General features: G+C 42.2%; 1 protein-coding gene across 2 annotated transcripts in view; it reads left to right on the top strand.

The window, feature by feature from the left end:
* LOC113565372 (NPC intracellular cholesterol transporter 1) overlaps positions 1-18,914 on the top strand; it is a 236,790-nt gene that overhangs the window by 124,039 nt on the left and 93,837 nt on the right. For both annotated transcript variants that reach the window (XM_026987126.1, XM_026987127.1), the window contains exon 7: positions 665-857. In XM_026987126.1, coding sequence (XP_026842927.1) covers positions 665-857 — 193 coding nt within the window. The remainder of the gene's footprint in view (positions 1-664; positions 858-18,914) is intronic.

Genomic DNA, 18,914 nt, shown 5'->3' with positions numbered 1-18,914 from the left:
GCAACAAACGCGGAAGATACGCTATCTGCACAAATTCACTCTCCTCTATTTCCGCAATTACCAATCCCAACAATTCCTCGTACTACCCCACCACAATCCGTAACCTCGTCACCAAACTATTCCCAAAAATAACAATTATCTGGATACCTAGTCACATTGGCATAAAAGGGAACGAAATTGCTGACACCGCAGCCAAAACTACCTTCAAACAACCCCTCATATATACCCCCAATCATAATTCTAACGACATCTCACTATTCCTTATGAAAATCCTCCTATCGAAACAAACAAACCTCCTCACTAAGACATCCCCCTGGCACCAAAAAGTTATCAATCTATCTTCCACTCATCCTCTCTCCAAAAACCTAAACAACCTTAACAGAAGACACCAAGTCATCGTAAACAGACTGAGACTAGGGCACACAAGATCCACCAATGCCCACTACATGGATAAAACATCCTCCAACGCAATATCGTATAAAACCAACCCTGTACATATGTATATAAGTTCATACATACTCAAGTGTATAATAATACCATAGCGAGCTTAAGACCTCAGTAGCTATAGCCCTATACCTTGTTAATACCTAGTTTTAACTATTTATTAGCTTTATATAATAATAATGAAAAAATATAATTAGTATATTTTATAATTTCTTTCTAGAGCTTATTACCTGCTTGCTCGTGCAGTGACTGTGAATTATCTTGCCCGAAAGCCCCACCAAAAACCGAATTTCCCGAGCAATTTAAAATAGCCGGATTTGATGCCTATGTCGTAATAATGTCATCAGTTTATTTTGTAGGAGTTTTTATTTTCCTCATGGGATCATTTGTATTTACTCAAGATTCGATAATAGGTAAGTATTTTTTATTTTTATTGGCTTGATCCATGGACTAAAACGAGGGGGAACGTTGAGTTGCTGCTGCGACCGCAACTCTACATTTATACCCGATACATAGTTAGTATGGCTACATTGAACTACAAAGAGTGCGGGTGAGACAGAAAACATGACTGAACATGTCGTCAATCGCTGCGTAGCCAGCCACTGCAAATTGATTTGTTACTTTTGGCTATAAGAATGATCCGATCTGATCCAGATTCGGCCATCTGGTAGATATAGTCATTCTTTATAATTGTGCGTTTTTAGTTTTCTCGTATCTGCAATGTTAAGGATGCTACAGATTTTCTTCTTTTGTGGAGCGGAAGGGGCTGGGCCGGAAATTTGAAATACACTTATAACAGTTAGATCTAACAGATGTATGGAGACAAAATTTGATTGCTCTAGCTCTAATAGTCTTTGCGATTTGTGGATGCCAAAGATTTTAGCCCTCTGCGGGGGCGGAAAGGAGTGGGGCGAAAATTTGAAAAACACTTGTTCAGGTTGAAATTCACAGGAGTGTGGATACCAAATTTAGTTGCTCATGCTCATGTAGTCTCTGAGATCTAGGCGCTTTTTGCGATAGGCAAAGCCGACCACGAAACGTGTACAAGAGAAACGTAGAGTAGTTTACTAGTATAGGATTCAGAGAATTCCTTCGACCATATTTTGATAAAGCCAAGGACTCCTTTGGCTTAATTTGAAATAGCGGATATATGAGAATTAAAACATGAGTTAGGTACGAAGATAATACCTAAGTCCCCGGAGTACCGGAGTTCCAAGGAAATTTTATTAATTGTGAAGTCAAAAAGGTAAGACTTGTTGCGATGGAAGGTCATGACACCAATTTTTGAGAGCGTCGAGATTCGATTGAAGAAATAACGGGGTCACAGGATCGCTGTATCAAAAACATAGCTTGACATCATCAGCATACATTAGGACTCGTGAATTAGGTAAAACTTAGGGAAGATCATTGATAAAGTGGTTTAATATTAAGGGACTGAGATGGCTAGAAAGAGAGATGGTTTAGAAAGAGAAGATTGGAAGCAGACACGCTGAGAACGGTTGCAAAGGTACGCATTACTCCAGAGAAGAAGTTTAGTCGGAAATCCTAGTAGAGATAGTTTGTGGATGAGGAGATTGTGATTAACTGAGTCAAAAAATTTACTAAAATCAGTATAAACTGCGCCAGTTTGACATTGCTTTGCAAATCTGGCAGTTACATAGGAGGAAAATATAAATCCGTATTATCGAAATAAATTTGTATAATCTACGGTGGGCACGAAATTTCAAGGAGGTTAGACGAAATTTACCGACGTTTTACAAATCCGTACTGTGATTCTGATAACAGAAAACTACAAAAGTGTTGAAGCTGAGAAGTAATAATTTTTCGAAGAGTTCAAAAATGGAAGATAAATTGGAGATAAAACGGTAGTTTGATTGTGCGTCTTTAGTTTTCTCGTATCTTTAATGTTGTGGATGCCACAGATTTCCGTACTTTGTAGGGGTGGAAGGGGATGGGGCGAAATTTGGAAATGCACATGTAGCAGTTAGATCAAACAGGAGTGTAGATACCAAATTTTGTTGCTCTAGCCTTAATAGGCTCTGAGATCTGTGGATGCCACACATTTTCGTCTTTTGCGGGGGCGGAAAGGAGTGGGGCAAAATTTTGAAATATACTTTTGCAGGTTCGGTATCACAGGAGTGTGGATACCAAATTTAGTTGCTCATGCTCTTGTAGTCTCTGAGATCTACGCACTTTTTTGCGATAGGCAAAGCCGACCGTGAAACGTTTACAAGAGAAATGTAGAGTAGTTTAGTAGTACTTATAGGGTTCAGAGAATTCCTTCGACCATATTTTGATAAAACCAAGGACTCCTTTGGCTTTGTGTGAAATAGCGGATATATCGGATTAAAACATAAGTTAGGTACGAAAATAATGCCTAAGTCATTAACTTTGTACAGGCGTTCCAAGGAAATCTTGTTAATTGTGAAATCAAAAAGGTAACGCTTGTTGCGAATGAAGGTCATGACGTTACATTTAGAAATGTTAAGAGGAAGAGCATTAATAATACACCAATTGTTGAGAGCGTCGAGATCCAATTAAAGAAATAACGGTGACACCGGGTCGCAGTAGGAAAAACAAGCTTGACATCATCAGCGTACATTAGGACTCGTGAATTAGTTAAAACTTGGGGAAGATCGTTGGTTAAGAGGTTATATAATAAGGGCGCGAGTTGGCTACCTTGCGGCACACCCGAAGAGACAAAAACTGGTTTAGAAAGAGAAGATTGGGAGCACACACGCTGAGAACGATTGCAAAGGTACGCATTAGTCCAAAGAAGAAGCTTAGTTTACTCATTTTGAGTATTGGGTATAAAAAAAAGAGTAGGAACATGTTCGAATCCCAACTATAGCATTCTCCCATAGAGCAGTCCGTTAAAAATGTGCACAGCTTTAAGGTTAGCTAATCATTTTGGTCTCCTAAGAATAAACAAAAAAATAAACTTTTCTGAGTTTGTTAGCTTATAAACGATGTAAATTAAAAAAAAGTGAATGTAAAAAATGTATCCGAAAGGCCGGGGTATGTAGAATGTCTGTTCGGTTAAGCGCCTGCCCATTGCAGCACAAAACCCTGCAGTACCAGCAGTGAGCGATGACGAATGTAATCTACAATGTCATCTAGGCGTTGAAGCCAGCCAAATCAAACCCTTTGATTGCTCTTTTGTTTCTTTCTTTTCCGCGCGTGCCGAACGTTATTCGGTTCTGCCGACCGTGCGCAGAAGAAGAGAACTTCGTTTTTTCTTTTCTTCTCTTTTGCTCCTGCGTCGTCAGAACTCTTTTTCTTTGTTCGCTTTGCATTTGCTATTTGCAATCGTCATATTATGCGCAAAGTGCGCACAAGTTTTGTGATTGTTACTATTATCAGGTAAGTTCAGTGTTTAAATAATTAATAATATGTGTTGTGCACGTGGTAAATAAAGAAAATCTCAATTGTATAAAAAATCAAATTTGTGAAAAACTGTGTTCAAATTATATTAATGTTTCGCTGCATTCACATTATACTTTATTCTTCTCTTATGCTCGGGAATAAACAAAGAATAAAGAAATAGAATGTAAATCCGTATTAGCAAAGACTATACAATACCAAGATGTTGCATGAGCGACCAAAAAGCTGTTCTATGGCGGGTCCTAACATTGGAACCCAAAAGGCACGAGGGAGCGCGCGGGGTTTCAATTCCCTTTTCGTCTCTACCGCGACCCCGCTGCCCATCGGTTTCGTCTGTTCCGCAATTCTGGAATCTCGAGCCTCAGCACCGTCGAAGCGGTGGTCGCGGATCGCCGATGTCTTTGGAGCGGCACAGTGGGAAAATTCGATTGGAAGATTCTCTATTAGAATTTATATAAAGCACTCATAAAATTTTTTTTACTATTTCGGCTGAGTCCCCACTGTGCCGCGCCAAAGACATCAGCGACCACGCTGCCCTACGGTTTCGGCACGCAGACGATTCATATTATGTGTTTGTATTCTTTCTCTTGAGACACACCGACTCGACGCTGACCGAGGCATTGACGAAGCCGAGTAGCATTTCGGAGGCGAAGGTAGCGTAAAAGAGAATTGAAGTAATAGCCCCGCGCGCCCGTTCCATGAAGCGTCAAACGAAAATTGAAAAAGAATTTGTTCCTCATGCAACATCTTGGTATTGTATAGTCTTTGGTATTAGCGAAATAAATTGTTATAATCTACGGTGGCACGACATTTGTGAGCAGTCCAGCAGCAAAACACACAATAAAACAAAAGCAACAAAATTAACCCTTATTTGTGCGGCTTGGCTCGAGCAGGGACGTATTTTTGCGCGTGTTTTTGTTGTTGGAGTAAATGAACAGGCCACCGCTGACCTACAGTAAACATTGTTATTTTTAGCTTAGTAGTACCTTAAAAAAATATAAAAGAAAATAAATGGAAAAGGAAATGGAATAATTTTAATTTTTTGGATTAAAGCTAACTTTTGTATATCAAATGCATGATTCTTCAAAAAAGCATCGCTTATTAAGTGCATGATTTTTCGGGAAAAATCATCACTTATAAAATGCATGATTTTTCGGGAAAAATCATTACTAATAAAATGCATGATATTTCGGCAAAAATTTTATTTGGACGTTGACCAAATGACTGCATCTTTCAAGAGGCAATGCAATTACTGCACCGTCAAGTGGCCCGTGCGACACCAGCAGTAGGCTGTTACGCGAGCATGCAGGAAAGATAGCTGTTAGACTAATATTCGAGGAAGATTATCACGAAAGTTTCTAAGAGAACTAGACATGCATTCAAAATAAACATGAAAATACCACTACAATTACTAATTACTAATTACTAGAAAGGTGTGTAAGGATTAGTAATTTAATAAGAGGAAGAGAATTAGTGTTGGTAGAGGGAATTATAATCCGAGCATAAGACCCTAAACGGTTCATGCAAGGAATAATTCGATCTACAAAGTGGAAGGAACAACGGTATAAAATTTCTAGTCAGTCTAATAGGAATCGTGAAGTTTATGCGGCTCAACAGATCAGGGCTGTCTATGTCACCCCTGATCAAGTTGTGCATAAATATCACACCAAACATTTTTCTACGGTTAACTAAGGATAGGAGGTTTACTAATAGTAGTCTACTAGAGTAAGATGGGAGTCTCACACCCGCATCCCAGTTAAGGCCCCGCAGAGCAAAGAGTAAAAAGTTTTTCTGTACTGATTCTATACGGTCCTGGTGTACTTTGTACTGAGGGCACCATACACAGGAGCCGTATTCCAAGATCGGACGAAGAAGCGAGGTATAGAGAGCCTTTGTTATATAGGGGCCGTAAAATTCCTTTGACCACCTCTTTATAAACCCAAGCACGCCCATGGCCTTATTTACCATGGTAGAAATGTGTTCGGAAAACTTTAACTTGGGGTCTAACATAACACCCAGATCATCCACCAGTGTAATTCTCTCAAGTGAACCACCAAATAGGGTGTAGGGAGCCAACAAAGGGCTAAAACGATGAAATGTCATAACTTTGCATTTCGAGGCATTAAGGTGTAACAAGTTTGCACAACACCATGACTGAAAGCTATTGAGATCGGATTGCAAGCGAGAATGAAATGAAATGTCCTTGTACTGGACACAGAGTTTAACATCATCCGCATACATAAGTACTCGAGAGTATGTTAATACTGAAGGCAAGTCATTAATAAAGAGTGTGAAGAGTAAGGGGCCTAGATGGCTGCCCTGTGGTACTCCCGAAGAAACCTTTACTGGTAAAGAGAGGGAGTTTTTGAAGAGGACTCTTTGAGACCTAGAACAAAGATAGCTAGAAATCCATCTCAGGAGGTTGGGCGGAAACCCTAAAAGGTCAAGTTTATGTGCTAAAAGGGAATGGTTTACAGAGTCGAATGCTTTACTAAAGTCGGTGTAAATAACATCCGTCTGTAAGTTACCTTGAAAGCCTTTAATAATGAAAGAGGTAAACTCTAACAAGTTCGTGGTGGTTGATCGCCGCCTTATAAATCCATGCTGAGTTGGAGATAAAAGTGACTTTCAAAGATGTTGAAAGTTCGGAGTTAATACCTTCTCAAACATTTTGGGAATAGCGGATAACTTTGCTATACCTCTATAATTTTTTGTGTGGACCCGGTGAAAACACCGACTTAACAAGTCGAAGATCATGAAGTAAAGAACATTTATTTAACAAGGGACTGAAAAACTTTTTAGGGTCCTGAGAAAAACGTATCCTGCATCGAGATTGGTAGTTCTTATATCATTGTGCTATTACATAGCACATAGCGCGTGAAATTTTTTAAAAAGTCTTGATTTTAAGTTTTTAGTCTGGATAACTCTTTAGTAAACCAAGGGGGTTTTCCAGATCTAATCGGACAAGAAAGTGGGACACAGGAATCTCCAAAATGTGCCAAGAGCATTGTAAAAAATGTTTGTGCCTTTTATGACATCAGTGCACAAGTACAAAGCGGACCAATAAAAATCCCTAATTAGATTATTAAGCTTCGTAAACTCAGCTTTACGAAAGCAACGGACACGTTCAGGTAGCCTACTCGACCGATCCAATACAGTTGGTCCTATATCTAGCGACACTTCGAAAGTATAATGGTAGGCATCTTCAGGTATAGTGAGCGGAAGGGCTCGGGTTAACAACAGTAAGGTCGGATCCGATACAAAGCACAGATTAAGCAATCGACCCAAGGAATTTTTCACATGGTTGACTTGAGACAGGGACAGTTCAAGCAAGCCGTCAACAAAGTCATGTCGTGACATGGGCACTAGGTTACTAGACTCGTTTACCGAAGACCAAACTGTTCTTGGCAAGTTGAAGTCACCAAGAACTATCATATGATCTTTATCTGATAGCGAGGAAGAAACAGCGGTTAAAGCGGACAAGTGCTGCTCATAAATTGAAATATCCGAAGAAGGTGGGATATACGAGCAAGTAATGAATATAGCGAAAGCGGGAAGAATCAGTTTTACACACAGGAATTCCAGTTCCTGTTGAACCTGGACTTTGAAGTGTTCCGACGTGAAGATAGAGTCCACTGCAATCAGAACCCCTCCTGCACGTCGAGACGAACGGTCCTTTCTAAAAGTTGTGTACCGACCTGCCAAAACTTCGGAACGAAGAATGTCCGGCTTTAACCATGTTTCAGTAATAACAATAACGTGGGAAGCAAATGCAACACTATCCCGGAAAACAATGCTGAGTTTGCTACGTAAGCCTCTAACATCCTGACAAGCTATTAAAATTTAAGTTAGTTTTTTGGAGAGGTGGAAGCAGGACGAGAAGACGGAAGAGGAAGTTTAGGGTGGCACAATGGAATGATTTCTAAGAGTTATGGGGGGCCTATTTTTCTTCTTATCCTTGAACTCCTGCACCACCAAATGTTCTGGCCAAAATTTGGCAGAGCAAATGGTGTCGAAGTGAGTTGGGGAGACACTTATCTTGAACGAAGATATCTCCCTGGCATAAGAGAAGTTAAATTTCTCCACCTTTAAACCCACGGCTTTTATTTTGCTTTGAATAAAAGCAATTACATCATTAGATGTGAGGTCAGGGGCCAGCCGTGAAACAAAAACTTGTCGTTTTGGTGGGACTCCCACCAGTGGTTTAGTCACCACAGGCCTAGTACCTGTGGCGGCAATACCCGGAGGTCCGGAACGTCTATTTACTGGTGGGATCGGGATGGACCGGACAACTAGTGAGCTTGCGGACACTACGGACTCGGACGGTGCGGACGTACTTGGCTGCACATTCTCCGAGGCGATGAATTCGGCTACCGAATCTGCATCGCCAGCAGCTGTCGTTGCCCTTGGAGTGGCAAACGAGATCAACCGCTGCACACTTGGAGTGGTCGGAGTCAGTTTTTCGGCGGCGCACGGCTGAGTGACGGTTGGCACTTGCAGATCCCGCGGAGTGACCTTTTTGCGCCTCGGAGACTCATTCAGCAGTTTTAAACCGCTAAACTGAGCCTCCATGGCTAGGAGCCGATCGTATTGGTTTTTAAAACCAACGGTCAGCTCCTTAAAGCCACTCCGCGTCTGCCTCATAAAAGTTACCATGTCTTTCTCCACCGCACGGCATGCCTCGCAACTGTAATGCAAGCCATTACGTTTGGCTATAGCATCACTCACGAGGCCAGAAAATCCAGCGCATTTTGCGTGCACTACGCTGTCGCAGAGCCAGCAGGGGACATTCGGCTGATCGTGGGTGATCTGCTTCTTACAGGTTTTTTTGGCACAGACCACAGTGTATTCCATTTTTAATTTTTATTTATTTACTATTATTTGCAAAACAAATTGGTATCAGACCAATGTGCCAGACAACGCTCAAAGCGGAATTGGTAAAAAATAAGAGCAGAGTATAGCGAGAGCTTCTAAGCAGAGAGCGCTATTGCTCAGAAAGTTTAAAGAGCGAGAGAGAAAGAACAGTTATTGAAGTTGAGGTGATAGCGAGAGAGAGATAAAACAACAAAAGCTACCAGACGAGAGCGGACTGCAATGCAATACTCACTCACTGCAACAACACAAACACAAGTCGACGCCGAAAAATAAAAAGTTAAATAATGTTTTAACACAAATCAGAAGGCATGCACTCGCGTAATAGAATAGGTTTCCAGATCGTTGTCTGGTTAGGAAGTATAATTAGAATTTAGTTAGGAAAACACCGGCTGTTTATTCAAAACAAAAGGAAAAAATGCGGAGCGCAAAACAAAAACACGTCTGATCACTACGAAAGGAACGAAATCATCGCTTATTAAACGCAGGATTTTTCGGCAATGCCCTATGACAATGCCAGGGAATAAATTTCTGAACCTAGCGCAGCTATGTTGGTTGGTTACTTCTTCCAACGCTTTTAGTCGCTGCATCCCTCTTTTCTCATCGTTCTTCACCGGCGAGAGCTGCGAAAGAGGCTCGTCTGCATAGCAGAAATCGCATCTACTCCGATCGTCATCGCAAGTACAAGTTCAGTCGCCTGGACACTGTGCCTGTCTCCATAGAATTACAAGTCAATTAGTCTGGTTACAAAATGTCGTTTCTCGAGCTCTTGTAGTCTCGGAGCACTAGGCGCTCATAGGAACGTACAGACAGACAAGGGTCAATCGACTCGGCTGATGCTGATCAAGAATATATATACTTCATAAGGTCGGAAACGCTTCCGTCTAGATGTTACACACATCCACTTTCACCACAAATCTATACTCATTTTGAGTATCGGGTATAAAAATACAACCAAACTGCAAATGCAACCAAAATACAACTATTCACCATCCTTTTCGGGGATGGTCCGTATGATTTCGTCGTTCCGGAAATTTCATTGTTAGTCCACCATCCATTTTGGATTCCTAAACCGCACGTTTCTATGCGATAGTTAGCTGATGTTTTTCAAATGAACCACTAACAAGCAATGACGGGAAATAAAAAGAGTTCGCACCTAGAGATACATATTTTAAATCTTAATTCGAATTTTAAATCGCTTAAGGCTAAAAAAAGAAAAAAATACAACAGACACAATACACAATGGAGAGACCTGAAATTGGTGGTAATAAGTAAACATATGTATGTATGTATGTAAAATATTATTTAGAAATAGCTTATTGATATTATTAAACGCGGTAGTCTGAGCAGTGGTAGTGTGAGAACAACAATTTTTAGGGCTACTGCTTAATCTCGGCTGATTTCTGCTGCTGCGACTCTATCTTCTTCGCTGTCCGTTGTTGATCTGCTGCTGTTACTACTGCGGTTCCTGTTCATCAGCTGTTCCTCTGCTGCTGTTATTACTGCTGTTGCTTAACCCCGCTGCCCCCTCAATAAGCCAGCTGGCCTTCTCTTTCCTGATTAGCCATCAGTCCCTGATGACCATGCGTCCTCGTTTTCTACAGAAAATCTCCATAGTTTCATGTTATCGTTGGTTGTGGTCGTATTGCTTGGTCCTTCGACGTCTGCTGCTTTCCGAACATTATAGCGTCCGCCTCGTTTCACGTTGGTTATTTCGTATGGTCCTAAGAATTCGCTGGCCATCTTTCTTCCGGTTACAAATTGTGTTCTACGTATGGCTACGAGATCTCCGACCTTGTATCCGTATTCGCATTTCCGCTTTTTATCGAATTGTTCCTTGTATCTGTCCTGGGCCTGCTGAATATTTTCTTTTGCCTCTTGTCGCATCTTTTGTCTCTCGTCTTCAAAATTATCAACCATCTCTTTTTATATTAGCTGAAGTATGTCGCTATCCGGTCCACAACGTATTTTTACCCCGATCATCAGCTCAAATGGACAACGCTTTGTAGACACATGAACAGTGCTGTTAATAGCCCTCTGAACTCGCGGTACGAACTTATACCATCTTCCAGGTTCCTCCGACGACGATTTGGAAATGATGCTCAGAATAGATCGGTTTACGCGTTCAATTTGTCCGTTTCCTCTTGGTACCCCTGTGGTGCTCCATATGTGTTCGATGTTCTTTTCCTTGACAAACTCCTCAAAGCTTGAAGATGTAAATGTTGCTCCACGATCGCTTACTATGCGTGCCGGATTACCAAATACATCAGACCACTCCCTTAACTCTTGAGAACTTCGTCTGCTCCTGTTGTTTTTGTGGGATACATCCATACGAACTTACTGAAGCTATCAACCATTGCGAAGATGTACTTGTACTGCTTTGAAGTAGCATCCATAGGCCCAAGGTGATCCACGTGTATAGTATACAGCGGCTGTGATCCTTTGTCGATTTGATGCAGAAATCCCTCTTTTTTGCCAAGCTTTTTGTTGTAGATTATACATTTCATACAGTTTCCTATGATCTGTATTACTTTTCCTTCCAGATGTGGAATCCAATAGCTCTGCTGTACGGTATGCATTTTTTTTGTGCGGCGAAAAGTCCTGCGTTGTGAGCGTCGTTTATTATTTCTTTTTCTAATGACTTCGGTATTGCCAACAAGTCCGTGCCTTGCACCACCTTGTATACGAGACCAGCTTTCAACTTAAAGTTGTCATAGGATTGACTTCCGAAGATTCCATCATTACATCAATTGGGTACCTACTCAGGCAATCCATATGCTTCAGCCGTTCTCCTGGTCTGTGTTCCACCTCGAAGTCCTCGTCCTGCAGGTACAGGACCTATTGGGCTACCTCCCGCGGAACGTCCTTCTTGCTCAACGTTTGCTTGAAAGCAGCGCAATCCGTTACGAGCTTAAAGTTGGTTCCAAGTTTGTACTGACGAATACTAACAACGCCGCTGCAAACCCGTCCTTTGATCAGTGTGTATCTCGGTTCTTGCATTTCTCCGATAAAGTGCTCTTTCACCAATGCTTCTTTTAATGTAGAAAACGCCTGCTGCTCCTCCAGACTCAATTTAAACGGGACATCTTTTCGCAGCAGATTGGTCAGTGGTTTGGCGATTAGCGAATAGGTTTTTATGAATTTACGGAAAAACCCAGTTAATCCTAAAAACGGCTGCGCAGCCTTTATGTTTTTCGGCATCGGGAACTTGTTGTCGGTTTTCTCCAATCCAGGCTTGATTTCACCTACTCCAACTTGATGACCCAAAAATGTATTGGTCGACTGCAGAAATCGGCACTTCTTCCACTTCATCTTCAGCCCGTATTCAGCTGTTGCATCAAAAACCTTCTTCAGATTTCCCAGGCATTCGTCAGTTTCAGCGTGTATAACGATATCGTCCATGTACAGGTCAAGAACGTTTTCATTTATAAGGTTTTGAAATACAAAGCATATTAAACGGATAAAAACTGCTGGCGAATTGCACAAACCGAACTGCGAATTGTGCACGGTTGAACTCAAAGAAGTCTTACTTCGTTATACAAAGGAACTTGTAAGAACCCATTTTCTAAGTCCATGATGGTGAACACCTTCGCATTTTCCAGTTTTTCCAGCACCTCTTCAACGATTGGAACGGGAAAGCAATCTTTCAAGACCATCTTGTTCAACTGACGATAGTCCACGCAGACCCGGCTGCTCCCATCCTTTTTCTTGACAATTACAGTCCGACTGGCGAAATTTGATGATGAGCGTCGTATTATCCCAGCGTTGGCCCATTCATCGATCTGCTGCTTGACAACGTCGGCTTCGCTGATGGCCACTCGACTTGGCGAATGTCGAAACGGCGCTATTTTCTCGTCCAGCACGATCTTCAGCATGATCGGGCACTCTGCAGTCTGCTTCTTTTCAGTAAAGTTTCCTGAATCATTGATTGGACGTCGTCTCTGAACTGCGATGGAACGTGTATATCATTATTTGCTTCGACCACATTGTAAATACTTATCTGTTTGGTGTCCACAGTTTCTTTCCCTGGCAGGGGAGAAAACTTATATCCTCCTGCCGTTGATGTAATTGTGAACTTGGATATAAAGTCGTGTCCAAGCAACAATTCGCATCCGACGGCATGATTGGCCACCACAAGGAATTTTTGTGCCAGACGCATTCCGTCGATCTCCACTTCTGCCATAAACTGCCCAGCGGAGCGTGTGATGTTGTTTCCAAGTCCCCTCAAAGTTGATAAACTGGCTTGCAGATGGACACCACTCAGTTTCCCGAACACAGACATATTTAATAGGGAGCCCCTTGACTTGCACGTCGTTAATTTTGAGAGACTTCAGGCGTTTGTCCTCGTATGCAACGTTTACGGCAGCAGCACTCGGGCAATCCTTAGACAAGTGTCCAGTCTGATTGCAGCGGAAACACTTTAATGCATCTCGGCAATCATTGCGTAGATGCTCCTGGGATCCACAATTGTAGCAGTGTTGCTTCCTTTAATATTTGGTGAAATTGGACCTCTTTCCGAATGGCTGTGAGTCTTTTTGTTTCGGGGCCAAACCGCCATCATCTGCGAGCGTTCTTTCGTAGATTTTGTACTTGTCTCCCAGCTGCTTGTAAGAGCTGCACCCATCAAAGTTCGTTCGTTCTCTTTCGTAGATCAGACGCGTTTTTGTTTTGCGCTCCGCATATTTTCCCTTTGTTTTACATAAAAAACCGGTGTGTTCTTAAATAAACATTAAATACCTTCCTAACTCACCTACTATCTGGAAATCTATTCTATTCCGCGAGTTCATGCCTTTTGATTTGTGTTTAATTATTATTTATTGAACTTAAAATTTTTCGGCGTCGGCTTATTGTGTTTGTGTTGTTGCCGTGAGTAAATTACATTGCATTACAGCTCTCGTCTCTCGTCTGGTAGCTTTTGTTGTTTTATCACTCTCGCTATCACCTCAACTTCAATAACTGCTCTTTACCTCTCACTCTTTAAACTTTCGCAATAGCGCTCTCTACTCAGTACCTCTCGCTATAACCGCTCTCCACTCTGCTCTCTTTTTTTTACCAATTCCGCTTTGAGCGTTGTCTGGTACATTGGTATAATACCAATTTGTTTTGGAAATTTTCTTTTTTTCGCAAATTTTCTTTATTAATTAAATTAATAATAAAAAGGGAATACGCTGTGGTCTGCGCCAAAAAAACCTGTAAGAAGCAGATCACCCACGATCAGCCGACTGTCCCCTGCTGGCTCTGCGACAGCGTAGTGCACGCAAAATGCGCTGGATTTTGTGGCCTCGTGAGTGATGCAATAGCCAAACGTAATGGGTTGCATTACAGTTGCGAGGCATGCCGTGCGATGGAGAATGACATTGTGGCATTTATGAGGCAGACGCGGAAGGGATTTAAGGAGCTGACCGTTGGCTTTAAAAACCAATACGATCGGCTCCAAGCCAAGGAGTCTCAATTTGTCAGTCTGCAACTGCTGAATGAGTCTCCGAGGCGTAAAAAGACCACTCAGCGGGATCTGCAAGTGCCACCCGTCACTCAGCCGTGCGCCGCCGAAAAACTGACTCCGACCACTCCAAGTGTGCAGCGGTTGATCTCGTTTGCCACTCCAAGGGCAACGACAGCTGCTGGCGATGCAGATTCGGTAGCCGAATTCATCGCCTCGGAGAATGTGCAGCCAAGTACGTCTGCAGCGTCCGAGTCCGTAGTGTCCGCAAGCTCACTAGTTGTCCGGTCCATCCCGATCCCACCAGTAAATAGACGTTCCGGACCTCCGGGTATTGCCGCCACAGGTACTAGGCCTGTGGTGCCCAAACCACTGGTGGGAGTCCCACCAAAACGACAAGTTTTTGTTTCACGGCTGGCCCCTGACCTCACATCTAATGATGTAATTGCTTTTATTCAAAGCAAAATAAAAGCCGTGGGTTTAAAAGTGGAGAAATTTAACTTCTCTTATGCCAAGGAGATAGCCTCGTTTAAGATAAGCATCTCCCAACTCAATTTGACACCATTTGCTCCGCCAAATTTTGGCCGGAGCATTTGGTGGTGAAGGAGTTTAAGGCTAAGAAGAAGAATAGGCCCCCCATATCACTTCCAAATCTTTCCAGGGTGCCACCCTCAACATCAACTTCCTCTTCCTCAACTTCCCGTCTTGCTTCCACCTTTCCAAAAAACTAACTTCTCTTTTAGTAACCTATCAGAATGTAAGAGGCTTGCGTAATAAGCTCAGCACTCTTTTCCGGGATAGTGTTGCATTTGCTTCCCACGTTATTGTGTTTACTGAAACCTGGTTAAAGCCGGACATTCTTAGTTCCGAGGTTTTGGCAGGTCGGTACACGACTTTTAGAAAGGACCGTCCCTTGGGTCGATTGCTTGATCTAAGCTTTGTATCGGATCCGACCATAGTGTTGTTAACCCGAGCCCTTCCGCTCACTATACCTGAAGACGCCTACCACCCTACTTTCGAGGTGTCGCTAGAAATAGGACCAACTGTATTGGATCGGTCGAGTAGACTACCTGAAGGTGTCCGCTGCTTTCGTAAAGCCGAGTTTGCGAAGCTTAATAACCTAATTAGGGATTTTGATTGGTCCGCTTTGTACTTGTGCACTGATGTCACAAAAGGCACAAACATTTTTTACAATGCTCTTGGCACATTTTTTGATTATTGTGTCCCGCTTTCTTGTCCGATTAGATCTGGAAAACCCCCTTGGTTTACCAAAGAGTTATCCAGTCTAAAAAACTTAAAATCAAGACTTTATAAAAAATTTCAAGAAGTGGGTTCTCCTACTTCTCACTCTCGTTATGTAATAGCTCGGTCAAACTTTTCAGTTCTTAATGCTCAATGCTATAAGAACTACCTATCTCGTTGCAGGATACGTTTTTCTCAGGACCCTAAACAGTTTTTCAGTCCCTTGTTAAATAAATGTTCTTTACTTCATGATCTTCGACTTGTTAAGCCGGTGTTTTCACCGGGTCCACACAAAAAATTATGGAGGTATAGCAAAGTTATCCGCTATTCCCAAAATGTTTGAGAAGGTTTTAACTCCGCACTTGCAACATCTCTGCAAGTTACTTATATCTCCAACTCAGCATGGATTTATAAGGCGGCGATCAACCACCACGAACTTGTTAGAGTTTACCTCTTTCATTATTAAAGGCTTTCAAGGTAACTTACAGACGGATGTTATTTACACCGACTTTAGTAAAGCATTCGACTCTGTAAACCATTCCCTTTTAGCACATAAACTTGACCTTTTAGGGTATCTTTGTTCTAGGTCTCAAAGAGGCCTCTTCAAAAACTCCCTCTCTTTACCAGTAAAGGTTTCTTCGGGAGTACCACAGGGCAGCCATCTAGGCCCCTTACTCTTCACACTCTTTATTAATGACTTGCCTTCAGTATTAACATACTCTCGAGTACTTATGTATGCGGATGATGTTAAACTCTGTGTCCAGTACAAGGACATTTCATTTCATTCTCGCTTGCAATCCGATCTCAATAGCTTTCAGTCATGGTGTTGTGCAAACTTGTTACACCTTAATGCCTCGAAATGCAAAGTTATGACATTTCATCGTTCTAGCCCTTTGTTGGCTCCCTACACCCTATTTGGGGGTTCTCTTGAGAGAATTACCCTGGTGGATGATCTGGGTGTTATGTTAAACCCCAAGTTAAAGTTTTCCGAACACATTTCTACCATGGTAAATAAGGCCATGGGCGTGCTTGGGTTTATAAAGAGGTGGTCAAAGGAATTTGACGACCCCTATATAACAAAGGCTCTCTATACCTCGCTTCTTCGTCCGATCTTAGAATACGGCTCCTGTGTATGGTGCCCTCAGTACAAAGTACACCAGGACCGTATAGAATCAGTACAGAAAAATTTTTTACTCTTTGCTCTGCGGGGCCTTAACTAGGATGCGGGTGTAAGACTCCCATCTTACTCTAGTAGACTATTATTAGTAAACCTCCCATCCTTAGTTAACCGTAGAAAAATGTTTGGTGTGATATTTATGCACAACTTGTATTTGTATTTGTATTTTGATTGCATGCTTAGCTTCTTAGTAAGTTTAGTGCTAATTTTCCTCGAATGTTAGTCTAATAGCTATCCTTCTTGCATGTTCGCGTTTGGTTCGGCTACGCACCGCGCGTCATGCGGCAGCGCCCCTCGGTCGGTTGGGCGGGAGGAGGGCTGCGTTTTGCCTGGGATCCGCGCGTAACAGCCTTCTGCTGGTGTCACACGGGCCACTTGACGGTGCAGTAACTGCATCGCCTCTTGAAAGATGCAGTCATGGCATGTCAACGTCCAAATAGTGAGATCTAACAGGAGTACGGATACTAAATTTGGTTACTCTAGCGTTAATAGTCTCTGAGATTTGTGGATGCCCCAGATTTTCGTCCTTTGCGGGGGCGGAAGGGGGTGTGGCGAAATTTTGACACGAAACGGTCAAGGTCCGATTTTACAGGAGTGTGGTTACCAAATTTAGATGCTCTTGCTCTTATAGGTTCTGAGATCCTTGAACTCAAATTTTGCAATTGGCAAAGCCGACCATGAAACCTGTGTGTTAGAGAGAGAGACAGAGCGAGAAAGAATGAAATTGTTTTCTTGATTCTGGCTATAATAATTAACGATCTGGTTCAGATTTTAACTCTCGAAGATATAGTCATCTTCTACGATTCTGCGTTTTCAGTTTTCTCGAATCTTAGAATTAGTGGATGCCACAGATTTTCGCCCTTTGTGGGGGCGGAAGTGGGCGGGGTAATGTTTTGAAATATACTTGTAGCAGTGACATATCACAGAAGTCCGGATATAAAATGTCGTTGCTCTAGATCTTATAGTATTTGAGGACGTCACGGACAGACAGACAGGGCTAAATCGAATCGGCTATTGATGCTGATCAAGAATATATATACTTTATGTGGTTGGAAACGATTCCTTCTGGACGTTACACACATCCACTTTTACCACAAATCTAATATACCCCAATACTCATTTTGAGTATCGGGTATAAAAAAACTGCCAGAGCACACTCTCTGCAATATTATGCTCAAGCCGCACATTGCAAAGTAATTCGGGGAGTGCCCAGGGCCCTACCACTGACGGGCAACAACAACGACCTTTACAATGCCCATTAAAATTCCAACCACAAAAGGCAGTTTCTCAGCTCCCTGACCAATTATTTCCTACCCAAAATTGCCCTGGTAATGATGTCAATTGTATGTTAATGAATCAATAAGTCATCTATTTTTTCTTAACATTCGTTTTGCTGTATAAACAGCCGTTTACTTTTCATTTCGCCGTTAAAAATTTTTTCGGTTTACAAAGAAAAAAAGCTTTGTTATAGACAAAACGAGGGGGAACGTTGTGAGTTGCTGCGGACACCGCAACTCTACAGTTATACCCGATACTAAGTCAGTATGGCTCTCCTCCGGCAGACGCCGCTAATATTAAACGACACGACAAAGAGTGCGTGCGAGAGAGACAGAAAATCAGTCTGAGCGTGACGTCACGCGCTGCGTAGCCACTGCAAATTGATTTGTTTCCTTTGGCTATAAAAATTATCTGATCTGATCCAGATTCAGCAATCTGATAGATATGGTCGTTATCTATGATTCTGCGTTTTTAGTTTTCTCAAATCTGCAATATTATGGATGCAACAGTTTTTCGTCCTTTGCGGGGGCGGAAGGGGGTGGGGCGAAATTCTGAGATATACGTTTTATAGTGAGATCTAACAGGAGTACGGACACTAAATTTGGTTACTCTAGCCTTAATACTCTCTGAGATTTGTGAATATCCCCAGATTTGCATCCTTTGCGGGGGCGGAAGGGGGTGTGGCGAAATTTTGAAACAAACTCGTCTCGGTCTGATATATTAGGAGTGTGGATACCAAATTTGGTTGCTCTAGCTTTTATAGTCTCTGAGATCTAGGCGCTAATGTTTTACTCTAAGGAAAGCCGCCTATGCTACGTGTGTGTTAGAGAGAGACAGGACGAGAAAAAATGAAATTGTTTTCTTGATGCTGGCTATAATAATAATACGATCCAATTCAGATTCTGCAGTCTAAAAGACATGATCATTCTCTACGATTCTGGTTTTTGGTTTTATCGTATCTTGAAAATTGTGGATGCCACAGATTTTCGCCCTTTGTGGGGGCGGAAGTGGGCGGGGCAAAGTTTTGAAATATTTTTGTAGCAGTGACATATCACAGAAGTCTGGATCCAAAACATC

Source organism: Drosophila persimilis, unplaced genomic scaffold (genome assembly GCF_003286085.1).
Source record: "Drosophila persimilis strain 14011-0111.01,24,50 unplaced genomic scaffold, DperRS2 tig00000124-arrow-pilon, whole genome shotgun sequence".
Lineage (NCBI taxonomy): Eukaryota > Metazoa > Arthropoda > Insecta > Diptera > Drosophilidae > Drosophila > Drosophila persimilis.
The sequence above is the reverse complement of the archived record's forward strand: the minus strand, read 5'-3'. Positions and strand labels throughout refer to the sequence as shown.